This window comes from Arachis hypogaea, chromosome 6 (assembly GCF_003086295.3).
Source record: "Arachis hypogaea cultivar Tifrunner chromosome 6, arahy.Tifrunner.gnm2.J5K5, whole genome shotgun sequence".
NCBI classification, from domain to species: Eukaryota; Viridiplantae; Streptophyta; class Magnoliopsida; order Fabales; family Fabaceae; genus Arachis; species Arachis hypogaea.
The window spans coordinates 56,029,135-56,047,370 of record NC_092041.1 but is presented as its reverse complement, the minus strand read 5'-3'; the positions used below and the strand labels follow the sequence as shown (position 1 = coordinate 56,047,370).

Sequence of the window (18,236 nt, the reverse complement as noted above, 5' to 3'; positions counted from 1 at the left end):
ATGATTTAGCATCAATTATATGGTGGTTGTTTGATTCAAAGAAGTTATGCATTTCCATTCCAAATCACTTACTTAGAATGCAAGAAAGTGCATATAACCTAATGAAAACAAAGAAAAAGACTAGTGAAACTAGGCTAAGATGACTTGTCATCACCTTGTTACTTGCTTTAGCTTGCTTGATGGCTCTCTGAGCCTAGTTTGGGACCCCGGAGGCTGTTGGAATTCCAAAAACTGGTGAAGATTCTTGGATGAATACAAGCACAAGCCGCCATAACAAGAAGCTCGCCAAATGTCCAACTTAAGGACTTTAACTAAAAGTACTGGGTGGGAGACAACCCACCATGGTATGATTGTTTCTTCTTCAGTTTGAATTTTTGTCTATTTTTGAATTTTGATTGAACCTGGAATTTTTGCGTATCATTCATTGCATTTATCATTCTACATACTCCAGAAAAAAATAAAAAAAACCGCACGCGACGCGTAAGCGTCGATGACGCTTCCGCATCATATGTGCGTTTGGAAGAAAAAAAAAGTGAACAGAGAGTCACACGAAAGCGTGGCTGGAGGCGTGCCTTTGGCACAATTTTATCCACGCGACCGCGTCGCTGACGCGTCCGCGTCATGTGGGAAAAACGCCTCCCACGTGAACGCGTGCCTTGAAATCGACGTAAGAAGGGTGTATGGCCGAAAGTTGAGCTAGAATTGGGCTGGACTCGTGCTAGAAGCACAAGCCTTGCCACGCGTACGCGTGCCCCACGCGTCCGTGCCATTTTCACATTCAGGTCATCCACGCGATCGCGTCAATCACGCGATGTTGTCACCCAAGGATTTTGGCAATATGAATTTCTAATAGAGAGTTGCGTGACCGTGAGGCTGCCCTCGCGCTAGTAGCACAAATTCACTCACGCGACCGCGTGCTCCACGCGGCCGCGTCACCTGACAATAGCGCCACCCGCGCGAACGCGTCACCCCACGCGACTGCATCACCTGCGCAGCACAACTTATCCAGATCAGCGCCAATTATCTTATTTTTTTCTTCTCTAATCCTAATCTCTTCTATCTTTTCTTCTTTCTTCCTCCTTTTCTTACTTTCTTCTTCTTCATCTATTTCACTTCTCATCTTTCTTCACTTCCATTCTATTTCATTCAATTTTTTGCATACCCTCATTCATTGCATTATCTTCATTGGTGTTGGAATTTTATTTGGGTCATTATTTTTATATGTTGCTTATGGATTGTTTGGGATTTGTTTAAACAATTATATATTATTATAAGGGTTAATTGCATGTTCTAATTAATATTTTCCATACCTTATTTACCATACATGCTAAGTGTTTGTGAAAAAGCCCATATGGCATTATGCATTATTTTAAATTATTCTATTCTACTACTCTAATGCCTGCTTTTCACAAAACCCCTTTTATGTTTTATTAATTAAATATAATTGTCAATACAAACAGCTTATTAGTTTGAAAGAGATGATAATCTAACTTGAAAATTTAGTGCTTGATCTATGCTACTCATGCCTTTGCCAGCATGCCAATAAACATCTTGCATTTAATTGCCATTACATGCACTTGCTATATTTTCATTGATGACCTTTTCACATGTAGTCATGACCATGTGTTAACAACATCCTTCTTTACCGTGCATTGATTATCTCTTATACTATCATCTTCCTTGCTCTAACCCTTAGTTTTAAAGTTACTTACTTTTTCCTTTTCAGGATGTCCACCGAGAAGGGTGAAAAGAAAGCTACTCACAAACCACCGACAAGGAAAGGAACAAAAAGAGCACCAGCTGAGAAACCACAACCCCCATCCATCTACACAGCTTTGCATGCACCGAGGACGGTGCAATCTTTAAGTGTGGGGAGGTCGATACCGATCTCCGCAGGTTAGTTATTCTCTTATCAACACCAATGTCTTATTTTCTTTTATTAGTTCATTGTTGCATTGTATAATAGATTGCATGTGTAGTTGATTGTTTGCATTTAGTTACTACTTGGTTGAAGTAATATTTTCTTTTTCAAGAAATTTTTATAGTATTTCACTAATTTAAATTGAAAAATTTGTGTTAAATTTGTTTGGAAGATGTATTTGGAACATGGTTTTTGAGCCAAAGAACACACAACCTCTGAGATTTGAGCTTATTTACATGGTTACATTATTTAACCATAATTTTTTATTCTTGTGTGTTTTTTTCTCTATGATTGTAATCTTTATTTTGTTTCAATCTATATGTCCAATATTTAGTGTATTTACATGCTTGCATATGATTGAGGCCATTATTTTTTTTGCTCACTTATCCCAAATAAGCCTACCCTTTTATGTCACCCTTGTTAGCCACTTTGAACTTTTTAATCCCCTTCTGTTCTATAACCACATCACTAGCCTTAAGCAGAAAAACAAATTAAATATCCCAATTGAATCTTTGGTTAGCTTAAGATAAAGATTGTGTATCAACTAACTATGGGAAAACTGTGGGAACATGGGTTAATAAGGGAATATATCATGTTTCTAATATTGGGAATTTCGGAACCTACTCATGAAAAACCAAAATAGAAAAAAAATCCATGTGCATTGACAATATTATGTTTATTTTTATGATTCAAAAAAAAATATAAATAAAAAAATAAAATTCAATAAATAAGGGGACAAAATTACCCCAATGTTAAGCTTTAATAGAAAGATCAATGCACATGTGATAAAAGTACAGAAATATCAAAAGTTTGGTATATGAGTATGTGATACAAAAGTGGAAATTATGGGTAGCTAGGTGTGATTTAAGAAGTTATATAGAGTGTGTGTGTGTTTATGTGAGAGCTTATGTTAGTCAAGGATTCAATTTATAGCTCACTTAGCCATACATATATCCTCACACTTGCCTTGGCCCCATTACAACCTTGAAAAGACCTCATAATATTTGCTTTGGTACATTAAATACTTGTTGATTGGTTAGATGAAGAACAAAGTTTAGAAAGCATGACTAGGGAAGAGTAGAGTGATTACCCTATAAACTAGAGAGACTAGAGTGATATACACTACCAGTGAGGGTTCAATGCTTGATTCTATGTTCCCTGCTTTCATGAGCTATCTTCTTACAAGTTTACTTGCTTTTTATTGTATAATTTGAATTAGTGGAATTTGGTTCATATTTGTCTTAAAGAACTTATTTACTTTTAACCAAGTAGGTAGAAACATTTTGCATGTAGTTGCATCCGCATAGATAGGTTGCATTACATACTCTCTATCATTCCTCTTCACTCCTTTATAGCTTCTCTTGAGCTTAGCATGAGGACATGCTAATGTTTAAGTATGGGGAGGTTGATAAACCAATATTTTATGGTTTAACTTGTGCTTAATTGAGTGGATTTTATCAATCTTTCATACACTTATTCATATGATTTGCATGGTTTTACATTCTCCTTCCTGATTTTGTGCTATGATTGAAAACATGCTTCTTTAGCCTTATATTTGCTAATATTAATCCTCTCTTATTACCATTAGATACCTTGATATGTGTGTTAAGTGATTTCAGAGATTACAGGGCAGGAATGGCTCAGAGGATGGAAAGGAAGCATGCAAAAGTGGAAGGAATACAAGAAGTTGAAGGAACTGCAAAGCTGTCAGCCTGACCCTCTCGCACTAAAACGATTATAACTCGAGCTACAGAGGTTCAAATGACGCGGTTCCAGTTGCGTTGAAAAGCTAACATCCGGGGCTTCGCAATGATATATAATTTGCTATAGCTGCCCTGAAGTTAAGTGACGCGAACGCGTAGATGACGCGTCCGCGTCGCATCTGCAAATCTCATTCCACGCAAACGCGTGGATGACGCCTCCGCGTCACTTTCCCGCGACCTGTACCTACCAGATTTCGAAATTAGCGATTTATGAGTTGTTTCTGACCTAGTTTTCAGCCCAAAAAACACAGATTAGAGGCTATAAAGTGGGGGAATGCATCCATTCATATTCATGCTTTCATAATTCATAATTTTAGTTTTAAATGTAGTTTTTAGAGAGAGAGGCTCTCTCCTCTCTCTTAGGATTTAGGATTAGGATTTTTAGAAATTAGGAATTTATCTCATCTTCACATCAGGTTCAATATTCCTTTATTTTGACTTCTCTTCTACTTTAAGATACTTTAATGCTTTTATTTGTATTTGATTTATGTTGCCCAATTGGCTTATGAATATTGTCCATGTTAGATTTTATTGCTTTGAATGTATGTTATTTGAGGTATTTCAGATCTAAGATTCATATTTAGCTTTTTATATTATTGGCTTTAATTGATTAACTGGAAGCTCTTGAGTTATCAACTATTCATGATTGATTGTTATGTCGGCTAATTAACTAGAATTCCACTAACTCTAGTCTTTCCTTAGGATTTGGCTAGGACTTGGGAAATCTAACCAATTAGTTCACTTGACTTTCTCTTGCTTATGCAAAGGTTAACTAAGTGGGATTAACTTCCACTCTTATAGGAGTAACTAGGATAAGACTTCCGAATTTTCATATCTTGCCAAGAGTTTATTTTATAGTTAATTATTTATTTTATTTGTCATTGAATTTACTTGTTCCTCACTTTCAAAACCCTAATTTACAAAACTCAAAACCAATAATAAGAACGCACCTCCCTGCAATTCCTTGAGAAGACGACCCGAGGTTTGAATACTCAGTTATCAATTTTAAAAGGGTTTGTTACTTGTGACAACCAAAATATTTGTAAGAAAGGTTGATTGCTTGGTTTAGTAACTATACTTACAACGAGAGTTTACTATAACTTCTAAACCGTCAATCTTCAGTTCTTCAGCATGCGCATGAAATGGAGTTAGCACGGCGATGCGTGCGTATGCCTGATGCGTACGCGTGACATGCAAGGATGATCAGCGACGCGTACATGTGAGTGACACATATGCGTGACATGTGCTACCTGCAGAAATTGCAGAACGTTGGGGAGAAATTATAAGCAGAGACTCAAGACACATTCTCATTCGCATAGTTTTAGTTTTAGATTAGAATCTGAGAGAGAAATTACTACTTCCTCTAGGTTTTCCTCACATTCATAGATTTCTAGTTTTGATGCTCTTGATGCTTTTGCTTTGGATATTAAGAAGAGTCACTACCTCCGTTGAAGTTGCTATTCTAGTTTGTTTCTTTATTCCTTTACTCTTTTAATTGCCCATTAATCCTGTTCAGATAAGGATGTCTTAATGCAAAGAATTACTTTTACCTTTAATTAATTTTCAGTTCTTATTTTATCTAATTTATCATGTCTTCTTCTTATAAGTTTGTGAATGTTGTACTCATGTCAACGGAGTAGACTCCCAACTTGACTTGGGGGTTGATTAAAAGGAGACCCTTGAGTTGGAATACTCAAGTGATTAGTTAAATTGGAAGTTGTTGGCTAACACTCTAGGCACTAACGCTAACCCTTCCCAAGGGAGAGGATTAGGACTTATGAATAAGGGTTAGCTCAATCATTTGACTTTCCTTTATTTAGTAATGGTTAACTAAGTGAAAGCAATGACCTCTTCGTATTCCACTTGGGAAAATCCAACAAGGATAGAACTTCCAATTAATCTACCCCCGGTCAAGGCTTTTACTTTGAATATATAAATCGCTTTTAATTCACATTGCTTTAATTTACCATCATTAAATTTTCTGTTCTCAACTCTAAAAAATTTCTGAGAAAATCGCTAATCAGTAATTCACACTCTCTTAGCAACTCGTTGGGAGACGACCTGGAATTTCTACTCCCAGTATTTATTTCTAAATTTTGTGACAACCCTTTTAAATTGATATGCGAAATTTTTATTGATTGAGAATTGTACTTGCAATGTTGATTTCTGAATTAAATTCTTAATTGGTAATTTTTCGTGCGTCACTAGCGTTCAATGCTAGCTTGCCTCCCATTTGTGGCGTTGAATGCCCAGGAGGAACATCCTTCCTGGCGTTCAATGCTAGGTCTTCTACCTTTTTGGGCGTTGAATGCCCAACCTAGCTCCCTGGCTGGCGTTCAATGCCAGCTTGTTGCTCCCCAGAGGGTGTGGAATGCCCACTCTGACTCCTTGTCAGGCGTTCAATGCCAGCAATATTTCTGCTCCAAGGTGTTCTGTTTCCAGCTCTGACTGTTTCTGTTTCTGTTCTAACTACTGTCCATGATCACAAACATTAAAAAGCAAGGGAAAACTCTAAAAATAAACTAAAATAAACTCAAATGAAAATAAACGAAAGAAATAAGAATAGAAATACTCTACTCATGGTTGGGTTATCTCCCAACAAGCGCTTCTTTAATGTCATTAGCTTGACAGATAGCTCCTTTCAAGGAGAAAGATAGTCATAGAGGAATAAATCCTTACTCTTACTGGGAGCATCGTGCTCTCATAGATTACCATAAGACGCTCAAGAGACAGGATCTTATTCACGGTGTGAGGTAGGATTGGGCTTGCAGTAATATGCCGGTGTCCTTTTTTGCCACTTCCCTCTTCCATGGTGATTACCATGATGAGATGATTGAATACTACCATCTTCCATGGTGAGAAGCCTTCAGTAGGGATCTTTTTGTTTTTCCAGCCCCTATGCATCTTTCTTTTGGGCCTTCCTCCTTGGTGGATAGTGTATATCCAACATAAAACTTAGGTTTGGTCTTAAGAGGGATTGAATTGGTTTCAATCAAGGGAGGAGGCTTGAATGCTGAATCCTTTATGCAAGTGCCTCCCTTGTCAAGGTGTAATGGAGGGTCAAGAACCTTGAACACCATCCAGTCCTCATGCAAGGTAATCCTTGTTTCTTGTACCTCTGGGATTCCCAGCTGCTTTATCACAGATGAAGGGATCAGATTTAAACTCAAGCCAAGATCATACAGGGCCTTGTCGAAAATGATCTTTCCAATAGGACATAGGAGCTGAAAGCTCCCTATGTCTGACATCTTCCTTGGTAGTGCATTCTGGACTAGAGCACTGCCCTCTTTGGTCAGTACTGCAGTCTCATCTCCCCTTAGGTCCTTCTTTTCAAAAAGAATGCCTTTTAGACAGGCCGTATAGGGGGTCTTCTTTTCCAATACTTCTGTAAAAGAGATATTGACTTGTAACTTCTTGAATGCTTCTAGGAAATGAGCCATTTGCTCATCTTTTGGTTCTATTTGCACGCCTAGGAAAGGCAGCTCTTGAGGCTCTTTCACCTTTGCAAGGGCGTGCTCTGTGGGAGTCACAAGCTTCTCTTGCATGCCTAGAGAAGAATCAACTTGAGGTTCCTTCTCTTCTGTAGGGGCATGCTCAATGGCATTCTCAGGATCCTCCTGGTCCTTGATTGCCATAAGTCCTACAGTAGCATGCTCTTGAGGTTTGGCCTCCTTGTTGAAGACTACTGTCCCACCTTCTTTTAACGTCTCCATGTTTAGAACTTCTATCTTAGCTGGGGTCTCCTCACATGAGTATAAGTGCTGGTTACAGGCAGCTATCTCAATGAGCTTATCTGCCTCTTCATGTGTCTCTATAAAGTATAGAGAACCACCTGCAAAGTGATCTACTGTCTTCCTGGCTATCTTAGAGATGGCTTCATAGAAGATGATAGTTTTTCTCCATCCTGAGAACATATGGGGAGACAATTCCTGAACATCAGCTTGTACCTCTCCCAAGCATCATGGAGAGACTCGCTCTCCTTCTGCCTGAAGGTCTGAACATCTGTCATTAGCTTAGTTAATCTTTGTGAGGGAGAGAACCTGTTCAGTAAATTGTTAACAACCTTATCCCAGGTGTTCACACTTCCTCTGAGTTCCATATGCCACCATTCATTTGCTTCAGCACTCAGAGCAAATAGAAGGAGTTTTAGTTTGAGGACTTCAGGGTCCACTCTATTGACCTCTATAGTATCACAGAACTGCAGGAAGTCGGAGATGAACTTATTGGGGTCTTCCTGTGGGTGTCCTTAAAACTAGCATTTTTGTCGTAATAGTAGGACCTGCTTTAGGTTGACCTTAAAGTCATCTGAGTCAATAGGAGTATCAAATGTATAGGAGCCCAGAGGTCTCCCAGTTCTTGCATTCCTCTTTGGATCCATAGTGACTCCGGTGTCTCTACATACATAAATAGGAGACAAAAAAGAATGGGAGTCTTTATGTCACAGTATAGGGAGCTCCCGGTGAGATATTCAAAAGAAGAAAGAAGAATGAAGATAGAAGAAGGAGAAGAAGAATTCGGGTAGTGGGGTAGAGAAATTCAAAAATTAAGAAGTAAAAAGAGAAACTAGAATTAAAATATTTTTGTTTTTATTTTATTTTATTTATTTAATTCGAAAATAAGAAGGGAATTAAAAGCTAATTAACTAAAAAGATTTGAAAATTAATTGATGATTTTCGAAAAAGAAGAGGGAAAAATAAAGAAGATATTTTTAAAAATAGAAGAGAGAGGAGTTAGTTAGGAAGTTTTAAAAAAGAAGAAAGAGAAAAAAATTAACTAATTAAGAAAGATTTGAAAACAATATAAGATAGAATATTAGAAAAGATTTGATTTTGAAAATATTTGAAAAAGTCAACAAGATAAGATAAGAACTGAAAAGATTTGAAAAGATTTTAAAATTACAATTTAAAAGAAGATAAGTTAGGTAAGAAAGATAAGATAAGGAAGTTAAGAAAAGATAAGTTTTAATTCAAAAAGATTTGAAATCAAAATCAAAAAGATAGTTTCTAATTTAAAAAGATTTGAATTTTAAATTTTAAAAGAAGAATAAGATAAGAAAGAATCAAATTTTAAAAGAAAAGATTTGAAAAGTGGTTGAAGAAGATAAGATTTGAAATTTGATTTTTGAAAAAGATTTGATTTTGAAATTTGAAATTCGAAATTTTTAATTTTGAAATTGAATTTTAAATTTGAATTTGAAATAAGATAAATAAGATTTTGAAAATTGAATTTAAAATTTTTGAATTTTGAATTTGAAACAAGATAAGATAAAGATTTGAAAAAGATATGATTTTTGAAAAGATTTGATTTTGAAATTCAAATTTAAGATAAGATAAGATAATGATTTTGAAATTAAAATTTGAAAACCTTGTTGTAATTTTTGAAAATTGAGATAAAGATAAGAAAAGATATTTTAATTTTTTTATTTTTGAATTTAATGAAGAAAGAGAAAAACAACAAAAAAACACCAAACTTAAAATTTTTAGATCTAAGACACCTAAAATTCGAAAATTGCAAAGAAAAACACAAAGAGACACCAAACTTAAAAATTTTAAGATCAAAACAAGAAGAAAAACAAGAACACTTTGAAGATCAATAAGAACACTAAGAACAAAACTGAAAGAATTCAAAGAAAACAAGAGCATACAAAGGACACCAAACTTAAAAATTTTGAAAACCAAAGATACCAATTTCGAAAATTTTAAAAGAAAAGACACAAGAAGACACCAAACTTAAAGATTGACACTAAACTCAAACAAAAGCACTATTTTGAAAATTTTTTAGAAGAGGACTCAAGAAATTCGAAAATTTAACAAGAACACAAACAAAAGACTCAAAGCAAAAACAAAGATTAAATAAAGAAAAGAAAAGGTTTTTGAAATTTTTTTATTTTTTCAAAAAAGAAGAAGGAAATAAAATACTCAGACAAAATAAAACTAAATCTATAAAGAAAAGGAAATTACCTAATCTAAGTAACAAGATAATCTGTCAGTTGTCCAAACTCGAACAATCCCCGGCAACGGCGTCAAAAACTTGTTAGCACGAAATTACACTTCGCATAAATGAACCAGCAAGTGCACTGGGTCGTCCAAGTAATACTTGAGTGAGTCAGAGTCGATTCCACGAGGATTGTGATTTGAAGCAAGCTATGGTTATCTTGTAAATCTTAGTCAGTCGGATAGAAAAGTTGTTTGTTTATTTAAAGCGCATAAAAGGAAAATAAAAATAACGTTACTCAATTGATGATGAAAGCAATGATAAGAAGATGGTTAAGGCTTAGAGATGCTTTGTTCTTCTGGATCAATCTGGTCTTTCTGTCTTCTTCAACTATGAACGATTTCTTCTATGGAATGCTGTATGTGATCAATGCCTTTCTTGAGAGGTCGCCAATGCTCCATCAGAGCTGAACCCCAGGGTTAGTGCAGATCCAGTCTGATTGAGGATGAAGCTCATGCAGTCCATTCTCCTTAGTGATCTAACTCAAAATGCCATAGACAAGGTCAAATCTTCCAGATCAGAGAATGTTGCACCTTTGGTTCTAGCATCTATCACAAAGACCCTAATCTCCCCATACCTCGGCTAACTTGGTGTCTCGAGAAGTCCCCAACGAAGTCGTGGATTAGCCATTTAAGAGATCTATAATCAAGCTAGTGGTTCATCATTGTTCGATGAAAGACTCACTCTGAACCCATGTAGAATGAGATAACCTTATGCCGGTTCAATGCATTCATATTGATGAAGAACGAAGATACATCTTAGAATAGAAAATCAAACACAGATTAAAGATAGAATAATAATACTTTTATTAATCCATAAAACTCAGCAGAGCTCCTCCCCTCAATCTAGGAGGCTTAGAGACTCATACTGATAGAAAATACAATGATAAAATGTGTAAAGTGGCAAAAGGTCTCCCTGAAGATTGTAAAAGTTCTCAAATAAATACTAGACTAATGACTAAGGATTACACAAGAAGGGTAAAACAGTTTTTTAGTGTAAAACTCCACTTTTGGGCCCACTTAGTGAGTGTTTGGGCTGAGCTCGATTGAGATCCACGTGCTAGGAGCCCTCTAGGGTGTTGAACACTGGTTAGGGGGTCTTTCTTGGGCGTTGGACGCGGGTCTCTTCTCCTTCTGGCGTTGGACGCCATAATAGGGTAGGAGGCTGGCGTTGAACGCCAGTTTTGGGCCTTCAATTCTGAAGCAAAGTATGGACTATTATACATTTCTGGAAAGCTCTGGATGTTAGATTTCCAAAGCCATTTAGAACACTCCATTTGAACTTCTGTATCTCCAGAGAAGCTCTTTTGAGTGCAAGGAGGTCATATCCGGACAGCATCTGCAATGCTTTCTCTGTCTCTAAATCAGACTTTTGCTCCAACTCCTCAATTTCAAATAGAAGATACTTGAAATTGCATAAAAATACACAAACTCAAAGTAGCACTACAACATTTTCAGGTTGAGGCAACATTTAAAAAGTGTTGTCTAAAGACTAACAAAAGGTTGCTTTTGATCTATGGCAACACTTTTGGACCTAAAGCAACGTTTTTGGGCGGCGTTGCATATGCAGCCGTTGCCTTAGATCAAGGCAACACTTTTTTGTTTCAAAAGCAACGCTTTTAAGAACAACACTTGGTAAGCGTTGCCTTTAGTTGAAAAACAACAACACTTCAAAGATGTGTTTGAGACAACACTTTTTTAGTGTTGTCTTTTCTCTTATATTTTGGCCACTACTAAAAAGTGTTGCCTATTTGCAATAAAATGCAACCCTTTTACATGTTGCTTATAAGTTTGAAGTCGCAATACTTTGAAGTGTTGCCTATTAGTTATGAATACGCAACCTTTTAAAGCATTGCCTTTTCTTTTGGATATGCAACCTATACAAGTGTTGCCTTTTCTTTTGGATATACAACCTATACAAGTGTTGTTTTTTCTTTTGAATATGCAACCATACATGTGTTGCCTAATATTCAAAATATGCAACTAATAGAAGGGTTGCCTTTTTGGTAAAAATAAAAGTTACTTTTGTAATAAAAATACACAAAAATAAAATTTACAATAAAATTAAAATAGATATTGCTCAAACAAGAAAACCAAATACAAAAACCTAGATAACCTTTTTCATGATGACGAGAAGCTGGCATCCTTGGAAGAACACAGCTTTATATAATAATTCAGATTTGCTCAATGATATTTGACACTAATTCAGATCTGCTCATCTTTGATGGCTGATCAACACAGCAGCTTGAACTCCTCTTTCTCCTAATAATAGATTCATCTTCTTGTTCCTTAAATTCTTTGAAGAGTGGCAACAATTCAAGTGAAGCAGTATTAATAGTGTTAGTACTATTAGGCCTTTGATCCATTGAGCTTTCAAAAGATGTCAAAGAACTTTAAATTTCAAGTGAACACATGGTTCCTCTGTTCTGTTTCCTCTGCCCACAGCTCCAACTGAACCCTCCTCTTGTTTCTGTCAGTTCCAAAATCGAAGGAGATCCCGGGCTGCCATTGTTGATCATTCCTGCAAGTGTTTCTTGTGCCTTGTGTAGTACTGATTGCAAGTACTTCCCTTGTGCTTCAATCTTAAGCTGCAAATGTCTCTGCACCTGAAAAATCATTATCCATATTGATCTTTAACATATCCTTGTTATGCTTCAATTTTAATTTAGCTACCTACCTCAATTTGCTCATAAAGTTTCTTCTGCACTTCCATTTGCATTTGGAGAGCCTCAGCAATTTGCATGCTTCTGTTGAACAAAACATTTGATCAATGAAATTTTCGATACCAATTACAAAAGCACTCAACTAGTTTGATCAATTTTCTAACTATTATAATTATTACTCAGTCATCTCATTCTGTGTTCCAATACTTTCTTCCCTGCTGCTACAAGGACCTTTACTGTTATTCATTTCTCTGCAATTTGCACCAACGGAGAAAAATGATCATTCATCAGAACAAGTTATAATAACTGAGAAACCATAACCAAGTTACCTTCATATTTGTTGTTGCTAGAACAAATTTCAAGTTGTGGTTGGCTTTTCCCAAGTCTATATTTCTGCAATGACCAGAAAAACACAGAAAATATGTTGGTAAAAGAAAAGAAGTTCATGATATTTGGAATGAGTGAAAGCAAGAAGAATAAAGGGAAATTCCTGTAAATGGCTCTTGAGATGAATTTGCAAATATTGTAGCTATGAAAGAAAACCTACAAAATTTGCAAAAAGAGAGAAGTAGAAAAAAAGAAGTGAACGTAATTGGAAGCATAGCGAAAAACTTAGCGCTAACTCAATTGAACTGAAAGAATTCCCAACCAACTCCAACACCTACAATAACAATGAATCCACTGTTAACTTTCCAAATTGAGATTCCACCAACAATAATTAAATTCCAAGCCCTAAAATTGCCATCATTTAGTGATTAAATCAGAGGCAGATAAATATATCATAACAATGAAACATTGTAGTGATTTTACAGGACCAGAATTAATTAAGCAGTAATTTCTCATTAAAGAAAAAATTGCAGAACCAAAATTTCTCATCAACTTCAGCCATAAGAAAATAGAACAGAGCAAGGAGCCTACCTGTGATGCAACACAGTGGTGCAGAGCAGATCAGCACCCAGCCAGGAGCCAAGAAGACGCCGAGAGCAGAAGGCGACGAGAAAATTGGAAGCAAGAAGACCAAAAATCAGAAGCTTCAAATGCGAGCAGCGATGAACAGATGGCGACACGAGCAGGGACAAACCCAACGGCAAGGCGAGGTGAGCAGCGATGAACACGATGGAGACGCCAACAGCGACAAACCCAAAATGCAGAGAGAAGTAACCAACACAGTGCAAAGAACAGAGAGAGAGAGAGTTTTAAGGTCCTTCCATTAAGAAGAAAGCAACAAGATGAGATGAATTGTGTTGAAAATTAAACAGAAATGAATGATGATAATCAGATAAATATGCTAAAAAATCTCGAAAACCTTTTATGTCTAAATTAATTTTTAGTTCCACAATATAGTGAGAAGCATGATTATTCTAACCAGTTTCATTTTCTATATAACTCATATACCAAATATCCATTAGGGACATGCAAACAAATCCAAACAAGCACTTACAAAACCTACACTCTTTGACTATAGCGTTGGAACTAACCAACACAGATAAAATAGTTACAACTTATAATAGTTACAGTATAGCAACAAGGTGCAGAACAAGATAAAAAAGATAACAGCTAAAATTAATTATAATTAAAATCAAACAATTCATGCATGCATGTAAATCATCAAGTCCAAGTAATCAAACAAACTAGCATCTAAAACTAGCCCTGGTGTAATGCAGAAGAAAAATTAATATCAACTAGCCCTAGTGTAAATTATTACTCAGTCATCTCATTCTGTGTTCCGATACTTTCTTCCCTGCTGCTACAAGGACCTTCACTGTTGTTCATTTCTCTGCAATTTGCACCAACGGATAAAAATGATCATTCATCAGAACAAGTTATAATAACTGAGAAACCATGCATAACCAAGTTACCTTCATGTTTGTTGTTGCCAGAACAGATTTCAAGTTGTGGTTGGCTTTTCCCAAGTCTATATTTCTGCAATGACCATAAAAACAAAGAAAATATGTTGGTAAAAGAAAAGAAGTCCATGATATTTGGAATGAGTGAAAGCAAGAATAAAGGGAAATGCCTGTAAATGGCTCTTGAGATGAATTTGCAAATATTGTAGCTATGAAAGCAAACCTACAAAATTTTCAAAAGTTCACTGTCATATTCATGCTGTGACCATTCATACACAATATTGTCAGTAAACTCAGTATATAATCCACTCCATTGCCCAACAAAAAGAGAATTTCAATTCCAAACTCAATAAAGAAATAAAGACCATACCTCTGCCAAGATGGTAGGGTGAGAATTGTGTATGCGAGTTTGATCTTATTGGCAACTCCCAAAAGGGATTTAAAATTTGCAGCTGCCTTCCTTATGGCCAAGGATTCGACAGGGTGCTCCCAAGCCCATTCAAACTGCAATCCCCCAATCAAAAGGTGTTAAAATCTGGCAATAATCCCCATTTTTTTTATTTCTTCATGTATCAACATAATATACCTTATTCATATAAAATTACTCATATGTCATATATTTAAATGTCCTAATATTTGTAACAGAATCCAATTTAGTACTTTTGCATTATTTCATAACGAGCTATTTATTTTATTTTATTTCGGTAAATCAGAAGGTATATTATAGCTCTATCCTATTCTAACATTTTTCTCTTTTCCTTCACTCCTTAACTTCTCCTTTCTAGCTTCTCCTTTCTCTGTCATTAATCCTTCCACAATTATTTTCTATTTTAAATTCTTGGATTTCCAACATACTTTCATATTCAGCAGAATCTAATTTTCTGTTTTCAAATCTTCAAGTGAAATATTATCAAGCATAAGCAGCTACTATACACCAGCATAAGCAGCTACTACCAAACACATGCAAAAATTTTATCAAGCACATGTCTACATCACAATAGAAAGGCACTCGGTTTCTAAGTTTAAAGGTGCATACAATCAAAACATACATATACTCAGTTGCACACAGAAGATGTAAACAGCAATAGAAATTGATTTACCGCATAGTCCTCTTGTGTAAGATGCCTTACAATCCATATATTGAAAATAAATGGAATTCCTATTGACAAGAATTGAGTAGCTGAAATCATGATATCCACATTTCACACACTAAGAAAGAAGATCAGCAAGCCATGTTATGTAAGGTAGCATCAGAAAAAAAGAAAGAATGAATGGAATACTATTTTATCGAAAATCTGAAACATTTAAATTAAAATCACATTGCTAAATTGTGATTACTGAAAAAAGAAAAAATAATTTAAATCGAAACCTAAGAGCCACTTGATGGTGCACGAAAAATTGGTAGAGTGTTTGTCCTTCGACATGTTCGAATTCGAAACTGCAAAAACAAAGAAAAGAAGAAAAAGATTATGTGAGCTTCTTCAATTGATTAGAGCATATCAGAGGTTTCAGAACGGCAGAGTAGAGTAGAGATTTCAGAACGGCATAGTAGAGCAAAGGTTTCAGAACGGTACGAGCAGAAGAACACGGCGGAGCAGCGATAGAGTCGATGACGACGGTGGAGATCGCGGAGGCACACGTGCGTGCCGGAGCGAACTGCATCGTGTGTAAGGAAGCATTTGAACTACGGGTGGAGGCGCATGAGCTTCCATGGCTTTCGATTCGGAATCCGTGCCCTGTGTGTCGAAACGAGCTTCCTTTGGATTAGAATTCGTTGATGTCAGGTTCAATTGACGAGGAATCAATTGAATTAATGATTTGGAGGATGCCAGGAAGAGGATTCGCCATCGGTAGGTTTCTGGTGGCCGAAGAACCGGCGAGAAGCATCTTCCGATCGTGTACACGGAGATGGACGAAGCATTGAACCCTAATAGAGCTCCAACGAGGATTTCACGTTATGTGAAGAGAAATAAGGTTAGGGAAAGTCATGGTTTCATAGAGTTTGTAGGGTTTTTCGAAATTTCATGTAAACTTTTGGAAGGTTGGTTCTAGCAGGTCTAATTTTTTTTTTTTTGGAAGATTGGAGTTCTAGTTTTCCTCTCTCGGGAACTGTTTAGAGAACACGTTAATTCAAATGGAAAATGGAAGGTGAATCATTATTAGGAATGGTAAGTCCCGTAGCATTATCATTAATTGGGGAAATTTCACAAGGTTTAGATTTAGAGTTAATTATTCATTTAGGCAACACTTTGATCGGGAAACTTATTTAAAATTTAAAGCAACTTTTTTTAATTGTAATATATAGAGGCTATAAGCGTTGCATATTTAATTTACTGAAGCAACGCTTTAAATATGTTACCTAATTGATTAAAGAAAACGCTCATAAGGTGTTGGTTAAAATAAGGTTGCAATAGTCTTATTTTCTTGCAACAAACATGAAGTATTGCTTTTAACTATTTTCAACAACTCTTTTTAAGCGTTGTCTTGAATATATGTTGCAATAGATCAAAAATGTTGTAGTGTAGAATCCAAAAATGTGAATTTTGCACTAAAACCTATGAAAACTTAATAAAACTTAAACAAAGTATACTAAAAATTATATGTAAATGATGGCAAAAAGAGTATAAAATATCCACTCATCATATATCCTTCTAAAATAGAGAAATAACCAAAATACAATAAACTAAAATTCATAGTTCCTTTCAAATATCTCAAAATTCTAGCTAAAGTAATACATTGATCTTTATTAGGATTATAAGTATATCTACTCAATCTATTTATAACATATGCAATGTTAGATCTAGTTCAATTCATCAAATACATCAAGCTACCAATTATAAGATCATATTCAATTTGAGATACACTATCACCTTTATACTTAAATAGATGTAAACTTGAATCATATGGTGTAGATACAGGTTTGCAATCATAATATCCAAATTTTTAAAGCATATTTTCAACATAATGAGATTGAGATAATATGAAACTATCATTTTTTTTAATATCTTTATTCCAAGAACAACATTTGCAATACCCATATCCTTTATATCAAATTGAGAAGGTAGAAACTTTTTAGTTTTATTTACTTTCTTTAAGCATCTTCCAAAAATTAATAAATCATCAACATATACGCAAACAATAACACCAACACCATAATTAAATTTGCTATATATGCATTTATGAGATTCATTAGTCACATACTGATTAGAAAGTATAACTTCATCAAATTTTTCATGCCATTATTTTGGAGCTTGCTTTAAACCATAAAAAGATTTGACAAATTTACATACTTTATTCTCTTTACCTTTTACCGTGCATCCTTTGGGTTGATCTATGTAAATTTCTTCATCAAAATCTTGATGAATCCATATTTGATGATAAATTTTGGATTGAATTGAGTGAATTTCATCACATAAACCCACATTTATTCACTTAAATAGCATACTTTTTTGTTTTCTCTCTCTATTGTGTCTAAATGTGAAAACATGCTTTTTATACCTAATTTAATCAATTTTATTCCACTTTCATTCCATTCAATGCCGTAAAGTTTTTGGTGAGTGATTTCAGGTGTAATAAGTAAGAATGGTTTAATAGGAGTGGAAGAAAAGCATGCAAATGGGAGAAAACATGGAGAAAAAAAGGAGAAGAACATTCCAGAGTGTGCGTATGCAACCTCCTGTGCGACACACGAGATGAGAATCAGCAAGTGTGCGTACGCACACACCTGTGTGTACGCACAAGTCCCAGTGTGTGACTTTATTAAAAAGTCACGTGGCCCACGATTTTGAAGGCTTTTTAGCCCATTTCTGCTTGGTCTGAAGCTCATATGGAAGGGCTACCAAGGGGAGAACAAAGCATATCATTCTTAAACATTATTAGATAGTTTGAGGAAGTTTTAGTATAGTTTTTCTTAGGATTTTCTCTTAACTTTCTTAGGATTTTCTCTTAAACATTATAATACAAGTTTATATTTTCCATTTTGATCTTGGTTTCTAGCTTGCTTCCATTGTAAGTAGTTCTTAATTTTTTCTTTAATTACACTATTTGTG

General features: G+C 35.4%; 1 protein-coding gene across 2 annotated transcripts; it reads right to left on the bottom strand.

Moving 5' to 3' along the window:
- Positions 1–11,881: 11,881 nt before the first annotated feature.
- Positions 11,882–12,646, bottom strand: LOC112805564 (myb family transcription factor PHL8-like). Of its 2 annotated transcripts, none has more exons than XM_072196450.1 (3): positions 12,520–12,646; positions 12,355–12,424; positions 11,882–12,277 (listed from the first exon to the last, which is right to left on the bottom strand). In XM_072196450.1, the coding sequence occupies exons 1-3, from the start codon at positions 12,585–12,587 to the stop codon at positions 12,071–12,073; spliced, it is 345 nt and encodes a 114-aa protein (XP_072052551.1). In that variant the 5' UTR covers positions 12,588–12,646; the 3' UTR covers positions 11,882–12,070. The 2 variants fall into 2 exon arrangements, with proteins under 2 accessions (XP_072052551.1, XP_072052550.1); XM_072196449.1 differs by having other exon boundaries at positions 11,882–12,283; positions 12,520–12,636.
- Between the last annotated feature and the right edge of the window lie 5,590 nt (positions 12,647–18,236).

Bases quoted from the DNA above. Each gene is read 5' to 3' on its own strand.
- LOC112805564 (XM_072196449.1), bottom strand. From the start codon at position 12,587: ATGAATAACAGTAAAGGTCCTTGTAGCAGCAGGGAAGAAAGTATTGGA. The intron at 12,425-12,519 runs GTAATAATTATA...TTTGTTCAACAG, and splicing joins ACACAGAATGAGATGACTGA to AAGCATGCAAATTGCTGAGG. The intron at 12,284-12,354 runs GTAGGTAGCTAA...ATGATTTTTCAG, and splicing joins AACTTTATGAGCAAATTGAG to GTGCAGAGACATTTGCAGCT.